The sequence below is a fragment of the Struthio camelus genome, chromosome 16, assembly GCF_040807025.1.
Source record: "Struthio camelus isolate bStrCam1 chromosome 16, bStrCam1.hap1, whole genome shotgun sequence".
NCBI lineage: Eukaryota > Metazoa > Chordata > Aves > Struthioniformes > Struthionidae > Struthio > Struthio camelus.
The window spans coordinates 20,359,409-20,379,623 of record NC_090957.1 but is presented as its reverse complement, the minus strand read 5'-3'; the positions used below and the strand labels follow the sequence as shown (position 1 = coordinate 20,379,623).

The 20,215-nt window shown below is 54.0% G+C and overlaps 1 protein-coding gene across 1 annotated transcript; it reads right to left on the bottom strand.

The window, feature by feature from the left end:
* Positions 1-3,064: 3,064 nt before the first annotated feature.
* Positions 3,065-17,802, bottom strand: DUSP14 (dual specificity phosphatase 14). The gene is made up of 3 exons (XM_068910108.1): positions 17,583-17,802; positions 5,021-5,120; positions 3,065-4,187 (listed from the first exon to the last, which is right to left on the bottom strand). The coding sequence occupies exon 3, from the start codon at positions 4,067-4,069 to the stop codon at positions 3,473-3,475; it is 597 nt and encodes a 198-aa protein (XP_068766209.1). The 5' UTR covers positions 4,070-4,187; positions 5,021-5,120; positions 17,583-17,802; the 3' UTR covers positions 3,065-3,472.
* Between the last annotated feature and the right edge of the window lie 2,413 nt (positions 17,803-20,215).

Genomic DNA, 20,215 nt, shown 5'->3' with positions numbered 1-20,215 from the left:
AGGTTGACCAAAAAGGCCTTAAACATAATGAGGCCATATTAGTGAAATACTCTCTGGTGGCTCATATTTAAAAGATGTCTCACCTAATAACAGTTATAAAAATATTCTGCAAACAATTAAGATATCTTCCATTCAGAAGAGGCTATTAATAGCAGGAAGGACCTTTCCCTCAAATTCAGTGGGTGTGTTTACAGTAGTTTTGAATTAAACTGCAGCCATCAGAGAGTTAACATGTTTACAGATCTTTTCTTTGGTCCTTATAGATTTAAGGATGCATGAAGTATTAGACTTGGAGAGGAAGAACACAGACTTATGTAAAATATCTTCGGTTGGAATGAAGACAAAAGGAACTCTTGGAAAGAAATACCCATAAGTGTTAATACCATACTTCTGCAAAACATAATCTCTAATGAGCATTTCAAATGAATTCTTTATTTCAGAATGTGCTTTATTAGACAATTCCAGTTTTTAGAGGTCTAACTTTCCCTTTTGTTTAAAAGGCAATGTTGATGCTTTCTATTTTGAACATTAGTATCTCCCCTTCCCCCCAGATGGAGAATTTTTACCCTCCAGGTTTTGTATTAGAAAATACTGTTAAATTATACATACTCCATTTTTAGGTAAAGTTTAATTTTGAAAGCAGATTTCATTTTTTTTAAAGTGTCTTTCCCTCTAAAACATCATGTTTTCAGAATGTCTTTAGTTTAATTATTATTAGTCCTCATTCTTGGTCTCTAGTTGCTTCTCTAGCTTACATTTTCCCTTGTGCTGTTGAACTCATGATAAAAGCAGAGAAGTAAGAGTAGAGTGTATTACTTAAATGGCTAGTCTCCTGTGTCTCCTGGTTTGTCACGGAAAGCAGGGCCGAGTGACACAACCGGTGAAATCTGAACTGCATGCATTTGATGGCAAAACTTGCTTTAATTGCAGTGGGCCACAATTTCAGTCTTGCTCATCTGCAAAAGCAGGAAGAGACTTCCCTTTGTCAGTGCAGGACTGAGCTAAATGTATTCATGATCTTGAAGGACACTGAGACCCGTGTATCGATATCACTTTAAAACAACTGTGTGTTGAACTATCACGTGTTTTCACTTGCAGTTTTGTCCAAGCATAACGCAGCAGATAAAAGAAGGGTTTGCAGGGAGAATGGGCTATATGTGTACGTAGGCAAGTTCTTTTGAACGCTTTGGATTCCCTTATAATGTCGAGAAACTTGTAACTGTTCTCACAATGATCTCGCTACGTGCAGAATTTGGTATTAATGTAACTTGTTGACCTTACAGCCGACCTCGCGACTTTGATGTCTCTAGGATATAGAGAGCGCTGTCTTGTGCCATTGTGCCTCCAAACCCCCAGTAAATAGCCTTGGGCCCAGTTTAAAGTCTGCTAACTCCTACGGCAGTCCTCTCGCTGACCTTCCCGGACCTTTTGTTTGAGCCTAGAAACTACTACGCAGTTTCCTTCTCCTGGTGAGCAACTTTAAGCAAGTGGCATTTGCCCAGTCTGGTAAAACTTTGCAGTGAATGTGAAAACAGACTTCTCAGTCTGAGTTTATGAAAGCCTGCATTAAATTCATTCTAATCTAAACTCTTATTCCAACCAGGTTTGGTTTTACTAATGATTCAAATGAGGTTGAGGCAATTCACATGGCTTTCTGTCAGTGATAACTGTATTTATTTCAGTCTAGTGGCTTTCAGTCTTGGGAACCCAGAAACCTGCTTATGCTGTAAACCTCGCACCATGTGGTTCAGCCTGGAGAACATCTTCAATCATTTCTAGTATTCTTTAGAACCATGATACTGGCTGTTCAGTCAGGACTCTAGAAGAAACACATTTTGAAAAAGCCACGTTCATGGCCTAGCTCTTGTGATGAGAATCAGGAATTGTGGGACACCTAGATGAATCGTAAACTGATCAACCAAAGGACTGGAACAGATCATTGGGTTTTTGTTTGTTGGGGTTTTTTGTTTGTTTGTTTTTTCAGAATTGAACCTGAGATTTGCATAAAGCTGCTGGTCAGGATTAAACCACATTCTCACTGTTCTTCTAGATACATTAGCACGGTTCTGAATAGGAAGCCAACACATGTTCTTGTTTAATCTTTATTGATTTTTTTTTTTTTTTACAAGTATAGAATCTCATTTAAATCAGATAGCTATCTCAGCATCCAGCAATCTGTATTCCTCCTTCAGAGATGCAGCAAAGGACAGAAATGTCTCATCGGGGAACTTAACTTGCTTTGTCCTCCTGGTGGTCCAGTTATGCTTTAACGAAAGTAGCACCCTCCCCTCTGCAAGGGAGTGAACGACACTCAGGATCCAGCCGCTATACCATTGAAAAATTTCTCCCACTTCTCAAGCTGGAATCTTTCTCATCATAAATAAAACAAGGCAAAGCCTTCTCCGTAAAGCCATCTTTGTCTTGGAGGTTTAATAGATTGCCATTTTGCGTAGAATAATTCTAGAATGCAACATAACCTTGAGGACATAATGAAGTGATTTAGAAACGGGCTAAGGCAGATCACGACCATACTTAGAACTAAGTAATCAAGCAGATTTACCTACTTCCAATTTACTGGTTGATTGAGTATTAGAAAACACAGCTCGGCCCCTTTGGAAGGTGGCCCTATACACAAAGTTTCCTAAACGTTTCTTTGGCTGGCCAGTGCAGGACAGGCTAACCACTCGCTTCTGTCTTGACCCACGCTTGGACGAGATCTCTGTTTACTCTCCACCCACAGAAAACACTAGTATTTTTCAGAAGTGTAAGTGTATTCCAGGACTGTTGCCCTGGCATGGAATGAGTGAAAAAGGACTTTGTATTTATTTGGTTTGAACCATTTAAATTTTATTGTACTTGTGGCCGACATGGACTGACTTCACTCTTTTTTGACTTTTGATACAGATTAAGAGCCTACGAAAGATCTCAAACACTATATACTGAGAGTTACTACAGATGTTAAAGAAAATGCCAGCACTAGCACCACAACTCCGGACTCCTCCTTTCCTGGCTCTTAGTAAAACCGACTGTGTTAGAGTAGGACCTCATTCATTCTGTGCTAGTGCTGCTCCCTAGCCGCTACAGGATTTTGCAAGGAAGCAAACAAGCTATTAAAGAAATATCCAGGCTACCGCATCACAAAGCGTTACTTTGTTCATTAACTCTGCCAAATGCCTTTTAGGCCTTTCCTTGTAGGATACTAATAAACTGACTTAAAAAGAGAGGGAGGCTTTATGAAAGGAATAAACTTATAAGTCTGCTAAATCAGAGAAATATGGATTGGGGAATCCCTGTAGAGAGAAATGCTTTGAAGGGAATTGTTGACCTTGCAGGTTAGTGAGGTGAGAATTAGTTGAGGTTCTGCTGTATGGTAAAGAACCAAAGTTGGCTGTAGAAAGAGAAGGGAATGTCTCCAGTCTGGTAGACTCAGAACAGCGAGTCCCTTCTGTTGTGCTTCCTGTGTGCAGTCACATTAAATTCCCCAGTAAGGCATCAGGGGTCTCCTCTCTCTCTCATAAACGTCTGGGATGATGCCATATGGTGTCTGTACCATTTTAACCGTCGTCTTCCCAAAGAGCTTCCTCTCGTAGTCTATCAGTTGCCTCCAGAAGCCCACATTGGGGCGTATAACGGGACGTCTTGATTTGACCCAGTTGTAAGCCTCAAACAGGGTCACCTTGTGGTACTTCATCAGATAGGCAATGCACAGGGTGGCCGACCTGCTTACACCGGCTGCGCAATGGACTAAGGTGGCCCCGTGCTTCCGTGCCACGCTGTTTATCTTGTCAGCGACACTGTCGAAGTACAGGGAAATGGGGGCATTGGGCATATCAGCCAAAGGCACTTTCACATATTCAAACTGGGGCCAGTTAAAGTTGGGAATCTCAATGGTAGCATTGATTATGCAGGTGATTCCCCGGGACAGGAGCAGGTGCCGGTTGGAGGCGACGCTGCCCCTGCTCAGGTACAGCGAGGGGGTGATTTGGGCGATGCCCCCAAGGGCACCTTCGGAAAGCATTCGTGGAGCCATCAGAGTTCTCGGTAAGGAGTTGTGGCTTCTGGAGGTCATGGAGGATCTTGGCACTCACGCTTCCATTATGGGAAGAGATCCAACATAATCTTCAGCCAAGGGAAGGATTGTCTGGCCTGGTGGTGCAAGAAGAGCAAGAGCTTCCTCCACTTAGTCACTGCAAAAGACAAGCAACAACATATGAGCAGGGCAGCTGTCCCATGAGGCCTTGTCTATGTAAGAGGAAAGGAAAACCCAACTCTCCCTGCTGTGGCCTGGACAACCTCCTGCTGGCCGACCTCTGTAGGGTAAGGTGTTTCTGGGTTTGTACAGTGCTTATTAGCATGGGGCCCCCAGGCGTTGCCTGGACGGGTATTAATGAAAAATCTCCCAGTTTAATTAGCTCCAATTACTTGTTAAGGGCTTAGGCAGCCTACCTGTGGGTCTGGACAGCATGTCTCCAGGGTTAGCATGTGGAAGATTAGTTTGTTTTTTTGTTTGTTTGTTTTCAAAAGCAGCAACTTCACAACTGGCTGGAGTCCCAGGAGATGGTGAGAAACATCTCAGGTTGGATACAGATACCAGCAATTTAGATTCCCCTGCCCTCTCCCCAGTGCTATTCCCTTCCTTTATTAGATACGTGAAAGTCCCCGCCAAAGCACATAAACATAGGAAAGTTGTTCATTAGAAAAGGCAGTGAGTCATGTCCATCTAGATCAGTAATCAGTCCTCATCTAGGCTGGGAAACTGTGGAAAGAGTGACCTGGTTATGTCAGAAGCCGAGAGTAAAACCATAGCAGAGGCAGGGACAAGGAAAGCTCTCTTCCTGCTGTTTTACTGACTGACTGATGTTTTGGAGAAAGGAAGTCTCTGGATACCTCCACTGCAGTCACCCAGCTGGAGCAGCAATGGAAGTACTGTTTTCTCAAAGGAATAAAATCATTTGCTTGAGCAGGGGAAATCCCTGCTCAAATATCTAATACTGACAATGCAAAGAACTCGGACACTCACGCTCAGTAACAAACTGCGCTGTTCCCAGTCACCCGATGGGCACCCAGACGCTGCGTACTGCTGGAGCTGGGATGTCTCATACAGTGTGTCCAACACTGACCTGGAAAGAGAAGAAAGCATTGGCTTTATTAGGCTCTGTCCTGAACTCAAATAGGACGCAAGGCAGCCCCCTCCTCCGGGCTACGCTTATGGCATGCTCTCTGCTGTCTCCCTCGGCCGGTGGGACAGCGGGGTGCAGAAGGGCGGCAAGCAGCGGAGGGTTGTGGGAAGGACTCGCATTCCCCTGTGCATGGTCTTTTAACAATGAAGAAAACTGCAGGCTGAGCTCCGGAGACAGAGCACTCAGGCAAACCAGATCCAAGCGACACTGGGTGCTGATGCTGCCTTTTAATATTGGGATAAGACTGAGCAAAGAGCTGCCAATTGCAGCCTGGGCCTGGGCTAAGGGCTGTGTTTCATGCATGCTCTGCTGCCATGGGAGAGTTGCTGAAATGAGCAGGTCTTGCTGTTTTGGGCAGGCGATGTGGCAGAGGGTCCCGTGAGCCTGGGCCGCGATGGCTCGGCAGGGCAGGCCATGCACGGCGCTGCAGCGAGCAAAGCCGCGGTGCTGGGCTCCTCGGAGGCAGGGCGGGCCGAGGAGGCAACGGTGGGGCGCAGGAGCTGAGACAAACTGGCTGGAGGCAAAACAACAAACCCAAACAGGATTTTTAACTCTGCGCCTCCCTTAAGGAGGGCTGGGAAACATCAGCACGGAGGGTGACCTGCCAAGGTGCTGCCGGGCTGCGAGAGGGCGGCAGGCAGCTGCTGCACCACTTCGCCCTGGCCACTGGCCAAGAGCCCACCGAGCCACGACAGCACTCGCGGGGACACCCACCACCTGCCCAGAGCCAGCAAGGGCAGGGCCGCTGCTGGCTCCACCGATGCTGGGTGTGTGCAGGGAGGACCCTGCCTGTCAGCCTAAGTATTTCTTTTTGAAAGTGCTGAATCCGAGGCCTTTGTTTGCTCAGTTGTTTAGTCTTAGCTCAGCTTTCATTATGGGAAATTAGCTAGCAAATTACCTCCCTGCTTCCTTGATGTCATCTGCCTTTTGATGACTCTCTCTCTCTTTAGCAGACCTGCTGTTGCCTGGGACGAAGACCGAAGTCCATGAGCTGAATGCTCAGATTGGCATATTTTTGAGAGGCTCAAGCAAGAGTGAGAATTTGCCTTTCACTAGAAATCAGTGGAGACCAGGCAACGAGTTCCTTCTCTGTCGTCACAGCTTTAGAGAGACCATAGATAACTGCCTGAACTGAAACGCCACCCAAGTCCTGGTGGTGGCATGGAGAGTGCAGCCTAGAACCAGCAGGATGAGCTGGGTAACCGTCCCTGGGGATTTGGCCTTGGCAAACAGAAGGGCAATTTTCACAGGTGGCCTGCGAAAGCCCCTGAGCCTGGCCGCAGGACTCACCCCCGCTTCTGCACACTCCAGAACAGAGTCCTGCTGCGCTCAGTCTAACCGAACACGGCAAGGTGGAGGAAGCAAGCCTTGCCCAGCCTGGCAGCCCCTGGAGGGAGGGTGGGAACCGGCAGGAGAGAGCTCAGGCGCTCCAGCACCTTAGTCAGCCTCCTTCAGGACCTGATGTCAGCTCCTACTTGATCTGCAGGCGATAACCAGCGTGGAGAAGGGAGGCTTTTGCTACACGGGCAGGTCTCTTGCCCCATGGATGAGATGTCACCGATGAGAGCAGCTCCTTCCAGGAGCTCTCCCGCAGAGCAGCTCTGCCCGCTGCCGCAGCGGGAACATCCCTGCCTTCCCTCATCCTTGCCACCGCTTAGGATGGACAGTTTAAACAGAAATCCCTTTCCATCTCTGAGGCTGCAGCCGCCTGCCCTGGGCTTCGTGCTTTGGCCTCCCCTCCTCACTGTCCGAGGTGTCCCTGGCAGACGAGGGTCCCAAAGTCCCAGAGCCAGCTCTGTGTAACCTTCCTCTCCAGTACAACACTGACTATGCTGCATGGCTTTGACGTAATCCTGCCCTCCTCTGCTCTGTGCCAGGATATTTCGTTTTCTCTGGTACTGTGCGTTGTTCCTCCTCAGCCCAAGAGTTAATACTTTGACTAAAGATCAGATCTTACATGCCAAAAGCCAGTGAAGAGGAAATGGGAACCTTTCAGTCTTAAATGTTAAGATGGAAGAGCTGGATCTTTTCAGAGGTGAGTGCACACGTCTGCATTTCAGAAGAGAGGCTGTGACAGCTCGCGGCTGTGCTCTAACCCTTGCTAGTGCACTCACCTCTGCAGGTCAGGGCCGCTGCCTTGGTGCCTCCCGGAGCAGGCGGAGCAGTGTCCCTGCCGCGCGCCCATGGACAGATGGCTTGGCTAATGGAGCCGGTCTCGTTAGCAAGACTGCAACAACAGCAAGTAGCCCTGGGAACAGCCCTGCGCTGGCCACAGCCCGGAGAAGGCTGTGCCTGCCCGGGACCGCTACAGCTAGCAGCCTGTGCTGTCCGCGCAGCTTGGGCTCCAGCTCCGATGGCAGAGACCAGGGCAGCCAAATCCCTGCCCCCTGCCCCAGGGGGCTCCTGAGACGCTGATCGCGGCTTAGCACCATCTGCCCCTGTGCAGCTCAGCTCAGCGCTGGGTGAGCCGCACGCCCGGCCCCACGCACACGGCGCTACCCCTCGTCTCAGGCTGCTCCCCGCGAGAGTCGGCGCGCTCCTGCTCCATGGCAGTTTGGGAAGGGCTTTGCTGATTTTCATAAAGTGGTTCCTGTTTGAGGGTAGCATCTTATTCTGACATTTGCATGTGACAGGCTGGGCTCGCTCTGCAGCCTCTGCAACAGCCGGGCTTGCAGAAAGCCGCCTGCATGCAGCGCGCAGCCCCGTTCCCGAGCGGCCCCGGCCGCTCACCCGAGGTGGCAGCTTACAGGCAGCCTAAACGGACGATCAATTGGATAAGCGGCTTTCTATTAGTGGTGACGCCGCTCAGCCGGAGCCTGCAGGCACGCTCGGGACGGCCGGGATGAGGGGAGCGGCGCTGAGTACTGCACATCTGTCCCACTTCGGTTCGCTGCTGGCAGCAGCGGCGGGAGCGGGCAGGTGCTGCGTCTCGCTGGGAACACAGCCAGCCGCCACATGAGGGGCCCCCAAAAGCCCCGTTACATGCCACTTCCCCGGAGCAGGCTGGAGCAGCACAGCTCTCGGCCAGGAGGAGGGGATGTTTTGGAGAGGGCATCGTTATGTAAGCAGCAGATAAGGCTGCTGGGCGCAGTCGGACCAGAGGCCTGCGTAGCCCAGGACGCTGCCGGGCAGTGGCAGGAGCAGATGCTGAGGGAAGGCAGCTGAGAAGCAGGGGACGGTGAGCGCGGCCCTTCCCCTGCTTCGTAGCGCTCACACAGTAGGAACTGGCGGGGATGCCACTGCCTGTAACAGACTGTCTCGGGCATGTGACAGAGCCGCGCTCCTCCTGCCTGCACAAACCAGGCTGAACAGCTGCTGTCTTGCAGGGCGCCTGAAAACGAAAGGGCCTCGTCTGGCTCGGATGGCAGAGGCCGTGTGTTTGGCGCAGCAGCTTCAGCCGAGGATTAGGAGCTACCACCGTGTGCACAGGTGTGTGTCTTTACCCGACCTGACGGCTTGACCTTCGTGCAACGCTTGTGCCTGGCCCCAGCCCCCTTCAGAACAAAGGCTTCTCCAAAAGGCTGCTTTGCAAGCCCACAAAACTGTTTGCTTTTCTTAACAAACCCAATTTATTCTGTCATCTCCCCTCTGTAATCTAACACCGTCACTCTTAATGCAGGAGTTCCCATTAGTGTGCTGGACTAGAGAGAAAGAGGGGGGAAAAAAAAAAGTGAAAAACCTCTTTCCAACCACTGCTATGGCCAAAAAAAAAAAAAAAAAAAAGGAGAAAACTAGCTGAAGATCAAATGAGGCAAGTAGGCAGCCCAGCCTTTGACTGTGCCACCTGTGGTACCTAGGAAGAAAAAAGGGCAAAGCAAGCCAGCGCTCTTATTAGCATTGGCACCGGGAGAGGTCTTGGCTGCGGGTTCAGCTGCGCTGTGCACAGCGCAGAAAGAGCAGCACAGAGGCCGTTTGCCCTGCTTCATGTGAAACAAGCCTCTTCTCCCGTTTCTTGGGCTGAGTTTCTGCATGGTTGCATAGGTTGGGGTTATCATTTGAGCAAGCGGTCAGGCTGCACAATCAAGACTTCCAGCCACAGGCATCGTGAAAGTCACATAGCTGGTACTTCCCACTGCCGCTCCTGTTGCTGGTGGCATTTTCCTGAGGATGCGCCACGCTGGTGCAGCTCCCGGCCACCAGAAGAGCCAAGCTGGACAGGGGGCCCCAGCAAACAAAGCCGTACATGCCTCCTTGCTACAGTCTGTGTCCCAAGTCACCTGTGCCAGCTCCGCTCCCTGCAAGCCTCTGCGCCCGCGGGTGCGCTGGAGGCACGCTCACGCTCTCGCTGCACTCACTGGCGCGCTCTGACGTTCTGTACGCACCCAGCGAGGCAGCGTTAACAGAGGCGCGCTGGCTGGGCTGCTGACTGGCCAGACTTGGGGGGGCTGGTTTCTAAATAAGCAGTCAAAAATCTGCTTCTAAAGCAGATGAGATTTTTGTTCTTGTTTCCTGCAAACAGAAGAACAACCTCAAGGTGCAGTTTGGCCCCTGGGGCTGACCAGCTGGGGATTTGGTAGCACCCAGGTGTCTCTGCCATCACATCCTCATTGACTCCAGTTAATGGATTAATTAACCTTGCAACAGCCTGACCCCCAGCCAGCCCCTTTCTAGATGCTGCCTTGGGCTTCCCCATCCATGGAGACGAGCTGCTGCTGCAGGCTTGTCAGGCTGGGCTACCACATTCCCTGACCACTGATGGTGGTGCTGGGGGCTCCCTTGGGTGGCACAGGGTCCCTGGCCCCAGGGGCACAGAGGCAGGGACCAACACAATCTCCTCCCTCCCATGGAGATTGATGGGTTCTGCCATTTCCCTCATCTGCATAATTAGGGGTGGGGGAAGTGAGCAGCTAATTACAGCCTGGAGATGACTCTGGTCTTCAAAGTTTCCAGGTTCTTTCCACATAGCTCCTAGTCAGCCCTGTCCTTGGGTGTGGATTTATGATGAAGGAGTAGTACTTCTCCAGCACCTACCACAGCAGAGGGACCTTGCTTTTGCCTTGTTGCTGTCATGGGGCAGAGCTCCTTACCTGAAGAGCAATTCTGCTGCAGATTGACAGCTCAAAGTTGTTTCATTCTGGTAAGTCCTACTGGCTTGCATTGGGTGCTGGGAGTGGTTTTGCAAAAGCAAAGCTGTCTGGTTTCACTTGCAGTCAGGCCTCCCCAAGAGAAGGGCTAACATGCTAGAGGAGATGCCTATGGTAGTTGTTCCTTGCAAGGCTGAGTTTGGTGTGTGTCTTTGCAGGGCTGGTTAGCCAGCCCAGTTTGCTGCTGCGGTGTATCTGAGCTATGTTGGGTTTTCTGATATCAGAGTGGCCCCCTTCTAAACAAGGGGATTTCCTGTTTAAAACAATATACAGTGGTTTGTGTATTGGGGGTTCCAGTCCCTCGGGAAGGTTGCAGCTGGTAATGCTGATGGCTCTTCTGATTCACGTCTTGTGCTAGCTGGTTTTTGTTCCTCTAGTTTTGGTTCCTAGAAATAATTATGTTAATCAAGGCTGACATTCCCAAAGGAAAGCATTTCTGGCTCTTGTATCTCCTTAGAAAGGCCTGAAAACACTCTAAAAAGCTCCAAAAACCTAGTCAAACAGGTATATGCTATTGTTAAATACGATCCCTAGGACAGGAGAAGAGGGCCTCGCTCGTCAGGGCAAACTGAGGTGAGGGCCTGCTTGACAATGGGCTGGCAAGTCTGCACTTCTTGTCTCTTATTCTGATACCAGTATTTTAGGGGCTTGGGGTTTTTTAAGACTCTTCTGGCTTGAAAGCAGAGGGGCTGACTTGCTCCTAAGGGACCTGAGCAACGCTTCCAGTTGGAGTTGGGATGTTGGATTGTACAGTAACATGATCAGCACCTGGCAGAGGTAGGAACATCTCCCTGGCCTGCAGGAGACTCTACAGGGGTGTGACTCAGTAGCCAAATCCCCTGGCTAGTGCCTGTGGCTGAGCAGTGCTATGGGAGAACTGGGAATCTGCAGGGCCTGAGAGGTTCCCTAACAAGCTTAGTGCATGGGGAGGAACAAGCAGATCTAGAGCACTGCTCTCCAGAAAAAGCAAAGAAACTGAAGCCCCTGGTTTCTTTCTCATCTGAGATTCAAAGCAGGTTTGTGGGCTGGGTGTATGAAATGTCAGTACTGAAGCAAGCCTTCTCCCTCTTCCCAGGAGAGGTGAAGTTATTCATTTTAGAGATGACAAATGTTCTCTAATGCTGCAGTAAAGAGAAGAGTCAATATTGCAGGCACTGAATGAATGAGCCTGCTCAGGGCTCTTCATAGCCAGGCTGAGCAGCAAATTGCTACAGAAATGGTCTTGCAGAATGGTATTTAAACACATTTCAGTAGAGAGTATAAACTGCAGCCATTCTCCGGGTCAAATCTCACTTGTACTGAGTCCAAGGGAGTTTAGATTGGGCTTAAGGCCTTCAGTCAGGCCTGCCTTTTCTGGGTGTTACAGCGGTGACTGCTGCTCACCCTGCAGAGCCAAGAGGGGATGTGTTGAAACCACCAGCTTCTTGCTCCTTTTTCCAGTCTCTCACACCAGTGATTTGCTCTGCTGGAGCTCTTTACTTTGCTGCCTTTGGATATATGTGGATATGTTGCACACAGATTTCTTTCAGGAGGGTGCTTTGGAGCTATTAGCAGAAAAAGTAGTTTGGTTTTGAAATGGGAGCAGACAATGGAGTGATTGGGGGTGTGACGCGTGATGCCTCGGCTCTGCCTTATGCCTTTGACCAAACCCTGTTCCAATTCCTACATACAGTCTGTGTTAACCTCTTAAGCAAGTAGAGGAGGGTAGCTATCGGTTGTTAAATCAATATGATAATCTGTCTCCCCAAAGCTTTGGGCAGGCTTGGCAGCTCATAAAACACCAAGCACAGCCAGGTCCCCGGTGCTTGCAAGAACACTGCAGTATTTTCCCAAGGGGGGGTAATGTGTTAGTTTTGGGGTTAGAGTTAGTGTCAAATGTGACTCTCCTTTACACAAGAAACTCAAAAGTAGGCTGCAAAAGGTTCTAGGCTTATCATTGCTCAATGACCCCAGATCAAACATGTTTTGTCTACAAGCATGAAGCTTCATTTCCCTTGATGCAGCATTACCTCCTCTGCACACCTGGAACGCAGGTTGCTCCCATGACCTGAGCCAGCTCTCTCCAGGCTGCAGGGCTGATGAACCCTAATTAGCCCATCCCAGACTGCTGTGACACTGCCTTTGGAGGGGTGACAGCAGACACCTGCGCCACAGCTCGTCTCCCCTCTGTGGGCACTGACTGCAGCCAGGCTGTGAGGGCTGAGAGCGAGGCAGGGCTCTGGGCAGACTGGCTCAGGCTGTGCTGGCTTGGACAAGGACAGGAGTGCAGTGCACCCAGGCTACAGTACAGACCATCAGGGGCATGTCTTACAGCTGGCTGTAAGCAACTTCTATATCAGTCTAATGAGCCCAGGTGATGAGCTCTTAAATGTCTAGCAGTGCTTCATCACCTGTTACACCTTACAAAAGCCCCCTTCCTGCACTGTGAGCCAAAGCCACAGGTGAGTAAACCCAGCAGGAACATCTGGTGGCCCATGGGCTCCTGCTTGCTGACAGCCAGGACACTGCATGCACCTTCCCAGCTGTCCCATGCTCCCAGTTCTGGAGTGCCTGACAGGAGAGAGGAGGAAGGATTCATCATCAGCAGTTAGATGACTCAAGATAGGAGGACAACAAATGAGCTGAAAGCGGGGCAGGAGGCAAGGCAGGGTAGTGGTTAGCTAAAGTCCCTGCGCTTATCCAGCCAGGCACACTTGCACAGCCTGACTCCTTCATCGGCTCTTCCCTTGGCACCCAAGGAGCAGAAGTGGGTGGCTGAGGTTTTTGGAAGGATCTAAGCAAAGGGCTGCTATGCAGACCATTGCTCAGGGTCCTGACTGACTGCTTTCCCCCTGCCTGCGTGCCTCTCGCCAGCACAGAGAGGCAGCTCTGCAGCCTCTTTATTCGTGCTACTATTTCCTCCCCGAGCCTGCCCACGGGCATGCTACGCGCTCCCTGCCATGCAGCCGCCCCCTCCTCACCTTTGTGGAGCGGGAACAGTCAGGGCTGCTTCCTTTCCGCTTGACAGCTGGATCCTGCCAGCTGCTAACAAAACCCCTCGCCGGGGGGGCACCTCCTCAGTCCCTTCCCTGCCACCGCAGGATGGCTGGATGGGGAGCAGGAGCGGGTACGCCTAGAGCATGCTGATGTTTATAAACTCCTGAATGATACGGCTGCTCTGCTCTGGGGACAAGCCTCCCTTGGCAAACAGTGCATGGAGTTTATGCGAGAAAAACAAAACCTTTTTTAAAGCAAAATCTGTTGTTTTGGAGCTGCTGGTTCCTGGCCTGCTTTCCTGCACTAACACGCTGTGCTCTGCATGTCAGTAGCTTGAGAGAGCAGCAGGGTGGCACAGGGCTAGCTTGCAGGGCCAGATGCAAGTCAGCAGCGTGGCCATCCACATCTTGCATCTTAGGTGCATCAAATGCTCTTAAAAACCAGCATTAAGCCTCGGGGAGGCATGAGCTGGTCCTACAGCTAGGTGCAGTGTCAGTCCTGCAGTCAGTTGAACACCAGGGACTGTTTCTGAACTTGCTGCTCTCGAAGCAAGTGGAGAGTTGGTCTGTTCTGAACTGCTAAAGTTTATTTTAGCATTGGCTGATGGCATCTGTACCGCACGTGGAGCGTGGAAAAGCTCTGCTGCTCCATCCCTTGCCCCAGCAGTCTGCACCCTGTTTTCCAGTCTGTGTGCGACTCCAGTAACCTGGGGAACCTGCACAGAGAAGGGCCCGGCACTGCTCTGTGGCGCAGACCCATAAGATACTCTCTTTTCTGGGGTGCTGCTGCAAGATGGAGCCTTGTTTTTCCTGGGGACATGCCCTGCGCTATCAGAGCTGATAAACGAGGCATGTTTCTTCCCTATTAGTTGAGCAAAACATGGAGAACTAGCTTGTTAATGTGTGACACTGCTCTCTACCGGGGACCAGAGCCTCTTGGCATGGGTCAAGGCTGTGGGTGGTTTTGCCCCTTGTTTACATGGCTGCCCCAGAGCACTGCTCTGCCACTTGGAGCTTGGCCCTGGCCCCACAGCCTGCCTCAGTAACCATAAAATCAAAGGCAGCTGCAAATTCCCTGTGATGTTCCCTGGAAATTGTCTGGTAGTTCCTTCTCGCCCAGGCGTTTCCAGGGGCTCTGCCAACTGGTGTGCGCTCTAAATACAGCCTTGCTTATCTGGGGGATCTCAAAGCCCTGCAGTCCTCGGTTAACCTGAGCGTACGGTGGTGGAGGGATTCCCCTCTGGGTGGGCCACACAGCCACCCTCTTACCGAGGCCACACAGCGCTTCAGGACAGGGCAATAAAAGCAGAAAGCAAGAACTGAAGCAAAAGCGGAAAGCAACTGTGATGGAAGTAGGCTGGTTCACAGCACCCAGCCTCCTGCCCGCAGCAGCTGTAAGGAATGAGGTCACTTTCTGAGCACATCGATGGGGTTGCTTAGGGTAACAGGAAAGGAGGCTAATTTTAATCAATTAGTTGGAAATCAAGTTTGCATGTAGCAGCAAATGCTTCCTGTGTAAGCAGCCCAGGGCTTGTGCCCCTCTTGTCTCCTGGTGCATAGCTCTGTATGCTGAGCTTCATAAACTCGTGTTTGTATGGAGAGTTGCTCACCAGAACGGACAGTGAGCGAATTCCAATTTCCTTCATGAATAGGGACTCTGGGCCCTGTGAATTACTGCTCAAACCTCCCTCTCCTAACAAGAAGAGACATGCAGCCGCTCTCTGCACTCGGAGATGGAATATTTACAAACGGGAAAATAAAGTCCCATTAGTGCCTGTGCCTCCTTCACAATGCGCTGTTTGAGAAGCGCCAGGTAACCCAACTCCCTTCCTCGGCGCGGGAGGCAGCGTGGCTGCACCTGTTGAGCTGTCCTGCCAGGAGACCAAAACCTGCTGGATGATTGTTTTTTAAAGTGGGAGAGTAGCTGGGCGAGAGCAGACCATGAGCAATTAAAGTGCCGTGCATTCCTCTAGCAGCATTTTCAGTCCTGCGATGCCTGTGTGTCCAAGGCAGGGTGGGCAGGGAATTCAACTTCCAGTTTTAGGCTTTATTTCCAAGCAGCAGGGGACCTGGGGCTGCAATTCAGAGATTGCTCTGCTCTTTCCAGATGCCAGAACCCTGTCTGCTAGATGCTCGTGTTTGTTCGCCTTGCAGTTGCTCAGTGTGTCTTTTCTGAAGTGATAAATTGGTGTGCACGCAGCGAGGGCTGTGTATTTGGAGATGAAAGGGGCTGGGAGAAACTTGCCATTTATGATTTGAGGCACAAATCCCCCTCTCTTAGGGAAAAACCAACCTAGCACGAGACCCTGGAAAGAAGGAAGGGGTAGCTGTGTCTAGTCCCTGGCCCCAAAACGGTGGTGGGAAGCCTGGAAGGCTTCCACTGCGCTCATGGCAGCCTCATCCAGAGCGCCTATTTGGGTGCCTTTTTCTTTCCTTCTTCATCCCTGACTCCTACCTGTATCCCCAAACATGTGATGCAGCTAGCTTCCTGGTTCACCACTGGCATAGCTTCTCAAACCCAAAGTCTCAATCCAAGGCTCTCTTCCACTCTCATATTGGCTTCCATTTTTACCTTCTCCAAAACATCTGATTTAGCCAGAAGATTTTTGTTTCCCCACCCTGTGCATTTCTGAGCACAAAAATGGTACAAACTCTCCTGCCTTTCCAGTTCTGAGGTTTCAGTTGGAAACAGTTATTGAAGTCAAGTGAGTGACTTCCAATATTGCTCTGATCAATTAGAAGGTGGTGCCAGAGGCAGGAGCAGATCCCTCAGGGCTGAGATAGTTTGGATGAAATCCCTGGGATTTCTCCTTTGTTTCTGCAGCAGGTGGATGGGATGAACATGCCCTTGCACAAGACCCTTGTAATCCCTCAGTGGCGGGAAGGATGTGCAAAGCTACGCTTTCACTGCTTCTAGGCATACATTGGTTAAAAGCCACTGCTGCTATTACCGCCCTCCTGATGTTCACCAGGGTCACTGGCAGCAGCCATGGCAGCAGGTTCCTGCTGGTGGGAACTGGTGCCAGCTCTCCAGATCAGTCAGGCTTGTGTCACTCGGGAACTGGCCCTGTGGAGCTGGAGTGCTACAAAGCAAGCAGCGAGCTTGCCCCCGGCCACCCAGGGATGTCGGCATGCCTGAAGGTGGATGGACAGGCCCTGGGGCAGGAATGTGTTTCCTGCTAGCACAGGGACAGCTGATCTAGCGTATCATAAGAGGAAAACAATGTTTGTCAGTACTAATCCCTCTACCATTCCCGTGGCAGTAGCATTAGGGATAAACTGAACTTGCAACATGATATTAGGACATCTGTCAATACTCAGCGCCTCAGAATAAAAGACTCATTTGCTGTCCAGTCGAACAGGTTATAATCCTTCCCAGTCTCCCTGCTGTCAAATGCCAATCACTGATTACTAGTCGTGCTCAAAGCAGCCATTCCAGGGCTGGGTCAAGGACCTCGCACACAACCGGTTCGGTTTTGAGGCCGGTCAGCCACAAGCACGCTTCTGCGTCAGGGTTTGCAGCGCCGAGGTGCCCTGTCGGCCGCGGCGGAGAGGGAGGCAGGACGCCCCGATGCCAGGGGGACGGGGAGGGATGTGCTGCCTCTCTGGCAGCTTCCCACAGCTGGGAGAGCAGCGTAAACGGAGCGTTTCTTTCCACCAAGCGGACCCGTCCGACCTCTGAACTTCACTATTCTGGTGCAAACCTGGAGCGCCTGCCTGCCTGCCTCCCTCCGGGGAGCCTTGCTCTGCCCTTAACCACAGGAGCAGGTTTCGTGCCCGCTCCTGCTCTTCTGGGCACCTTTGTTCTCGGGCGGGGGTCGCCCTGGAGGCCGCGCTGCGGCGGGCTGAGCGAGAGGGACAGGGATGGGCTGCGCCGTGACCCCGCTCACGACCGGAGCGGGGCTGCACCGGCCCCCCCGGCCCGCTCCGGGCCCCACGGCGGGGCGGGAAGCGCCCGGCCCGTCCCGCCGCTCCGCGAGGCGCCTGGCCGCCCCCCGCCGCGTGGGCAGCGGCCACGAGCCGCGACGGCCGCGCTGCCCCAGGCCGCGGCGGGCGCCGGACGCGCTCCCGTCCTGCCCGCTCGCCTCAGTGGCGGGCGCCGCGCTCACGCGTGGGCCGCGGCGGAGCAGCCCCCCCCCCCCCCCCCAAACAAATCCGCCCGGGGTTGGGAGGGGGCCGCCGCTGAGGCAGGCCGAGGGCCCCGGCCGCCGCCGCCGCCTCCTCCTCCGCCGGCCTCCCGCTCCGGCTTCCCCGAGGCGGCGGCGGCGCGGGGCAGCGCTCCCCCCTCTCCCCCTGCCCTGCCCGGAGCGGGGTCCCGGCGGCCGGGCCGCTCCCGCGCTTACCATGGCTCCGCGGCGGCTCCGGGCTCCCTGCGGCCGTCCCAGGGCGGGCGGCGGCGCGGGCAGCACTTTTATCCCCGCGGCCAGCCGGGCACCGTCTCGGCGCGCCGCTGCCACCTGACCGCGGCGCTGCCGGAGCCGCCCCTCCCGCCCGCCGGTCCGCCCGCCGTGCGGCGGTTACCAGGCTACGGCTCTCCGGGCTCAGCCCGCCCGGCTCTGCCCCCGGGCGGAGGCAGCTGGCGCCCGGCCCGCCGTTAAAGGCGCAGCGCCGCCTGACAGGCCGCGCCGCGCCGACACCCCCCCCCCCCCGCCCCGGCCTCCTGAGGGGCGGCCGCAGCCCCCCCGACACCCCCTTTCCCGGGCACCCCCCCCGGCCTCCTGAGGGGCGGCCGCAGCCCCCCCGACACCCCCGTTCCCGGGCACCCCCCCGGCCTCCTGAGGGGTGGCCGCAGCCCCCCCCCCCGACACCCCCTTTCCCGGGCACCCCCCCCGGCCTCCTGAGGGGCGGCCGCAGCCCCCCCGACACCCCCCTTCCCGGGCACCCCCCCGGCCTCCTGAGGGGTGGCCGCAGCCCCCCCCCGACACCCCCCTTCCCGGGCACCCCCCCCGGCCTCCTGAGGGGCGGCCGCAGCCCCCCGACACCCCCCTTCCCGGGCACCCCCCCCCGGCCTCCTGAGGGGCGGCCGCAGCACCCCCCCGACACCCCCCTTCCCGGGCACCCCCCGGTCTCTTGAGAGGCGGCCGCGGCCCCCCCCCCAGACACCCCCCTTCCCCCGGCCTCCTGAGGGGTGGCCGCAGCACCCCCCCCCCGCCACCCCCACCAGTGTGTGCCCTCGGTCCGGCCTGTCGTGCACTGGGGGTCCCCGGGGAGGGGGAGGGTCCGTGTGGGGCCGAGGTGGGTGCCCCGTGGGGAAGGGATGTGGCAAGGTCTGCGTGGGGATGTGGTGGGTGCGCCACGGAGGTGGCATGGGTGCCCCATGGGGACGAGGGGGGTGCCCTGTGGGAGGAGGACGTGGTGGCGTCCATACGGGGATGAGGTGGGTGCCTTGTGGGAGGAGGACGTGGTGGGGTCCATGTGGGGGTGAGGGAGGTGCCCCATGGGGAGGGGGCTGTGGTGGGTGCTCATGTCGGGTGAGGTGGGTGCCCCACGGGGAGGGGGCTGTGGTGGGTGCCCGTGTCGGGTGAGGTGGGTGCCCCATGGGGAGGGGGCTGTGGTGGTGCCCCATGGGGAGGGAGACAGCCCTAAAAGAGGGAGCTGCGCCTGGGTTTTGTCCATAAGGCGTTTGGCGTTTGGCCTCGGAGCCGTGGGCCTCCCCAAGCCGTGAGATCAAGGCGCTGGAAATAAAACGTCTGGGGCAGAGGAGCGGAGGCATCTCCGCGTCCCACCGAGGGCAGCGGTGGCTCCTGCTCCACCAGCCCCAAGCCCGCTCGGGGAGGCTCGTCCTGCTCCCAGCAGCCGTGGCGAGGGCCGCCTCGGCCATGCTGCACTGCCCACCCCACATCTGCTGCCATCCTGCGCCCACGTCGGGCACGGGGACAGGCCTGACTGTCTCTGCGTCGAGGCCGGGGCCCTCCCCGGGGAGCTGGGCGCCCGTGCGCGGGGAGGGAAGCGCCCTGCTAAAATTAACACCGTGCAGGGGAAGAGTTGGGCCGTAGCTGGAAACTTGCGGGCTAATATAGGTGTTGTGTTGCCGTCGGTGTTAGCCACCATGTCGGCGCGGGCTCTCGTGACATCAGCCAGCCTGCGTCTCCCTGACACACGCGGAGCGGAGGGGAGCCGGGAGGAGGCAGGCAGCAGCATGCCTCCGCTTTAACCCCCTGCCTGCTGACGCCTTGCCGGCAGCCTCCGAAGCGTCGCCCTGGTCTTGTTCAATTTCTGTTTTTTGGGTGGTTGTTTTTTTTGTTGTTGTTGTCACACATTCGGACCAAAATAGCAAAATCTCTAATAGGAAGCTTCCCTTGCCTCTGAGCCCTCTGGCTTTTCTCTCACTTGGGTAGGTTTCATGACTCAGCAGCCCAGATGGAGCCATCCCTCCCAGCCTTCAGCACCAAATCTGTTTATTGCTCCAGAGGCTGTTTTTCCAAGAGCCTATCTGCTTCATAACAGCCACCGCTCTTCCTTAAAACCCTGCCTCTCCAGCGAAGCAGCTCGGCACATTCAGCGCAGAGGTGGGCGAGGAACAAAAATAGACAAATTAAAAACCTCAAAAGGCCAAAAAAACAAAAATGTAAGGATTTCAGTTCTGTAAGCTGCCGGTCTGCTCTGCCTCTGTGTTGTTATCAGACGTGCTCTGCTGCCTTTCCCGGGGTGGCACCACCTCACGGATAAGGAAACGGTGCTGGTGTGTCGGGTGATTTTGGCCTCCTTCGCCAGCACTGGTGGAGCGGATCCTGCTGCTCCTGGCCTTGCGCTTGGAGAGCATGCACGTTCCCAGTGTTGGGTTTTGTTCCCTTGCACAGGAACATCACTGGACCGAAGAGGAGGGCATAGCTCGTCTTCAGGAATAGTACAGGCTGCTCACGGCACACCTGGAGGTTGAGGTGTTTTCTCTAGGGATGGATGTCCCTGAGATGAGAAGGTCTCACATCTACGGAGAAGCTGAGGGACCAGCTCTATCTCTAGGGGTATCTTTGCA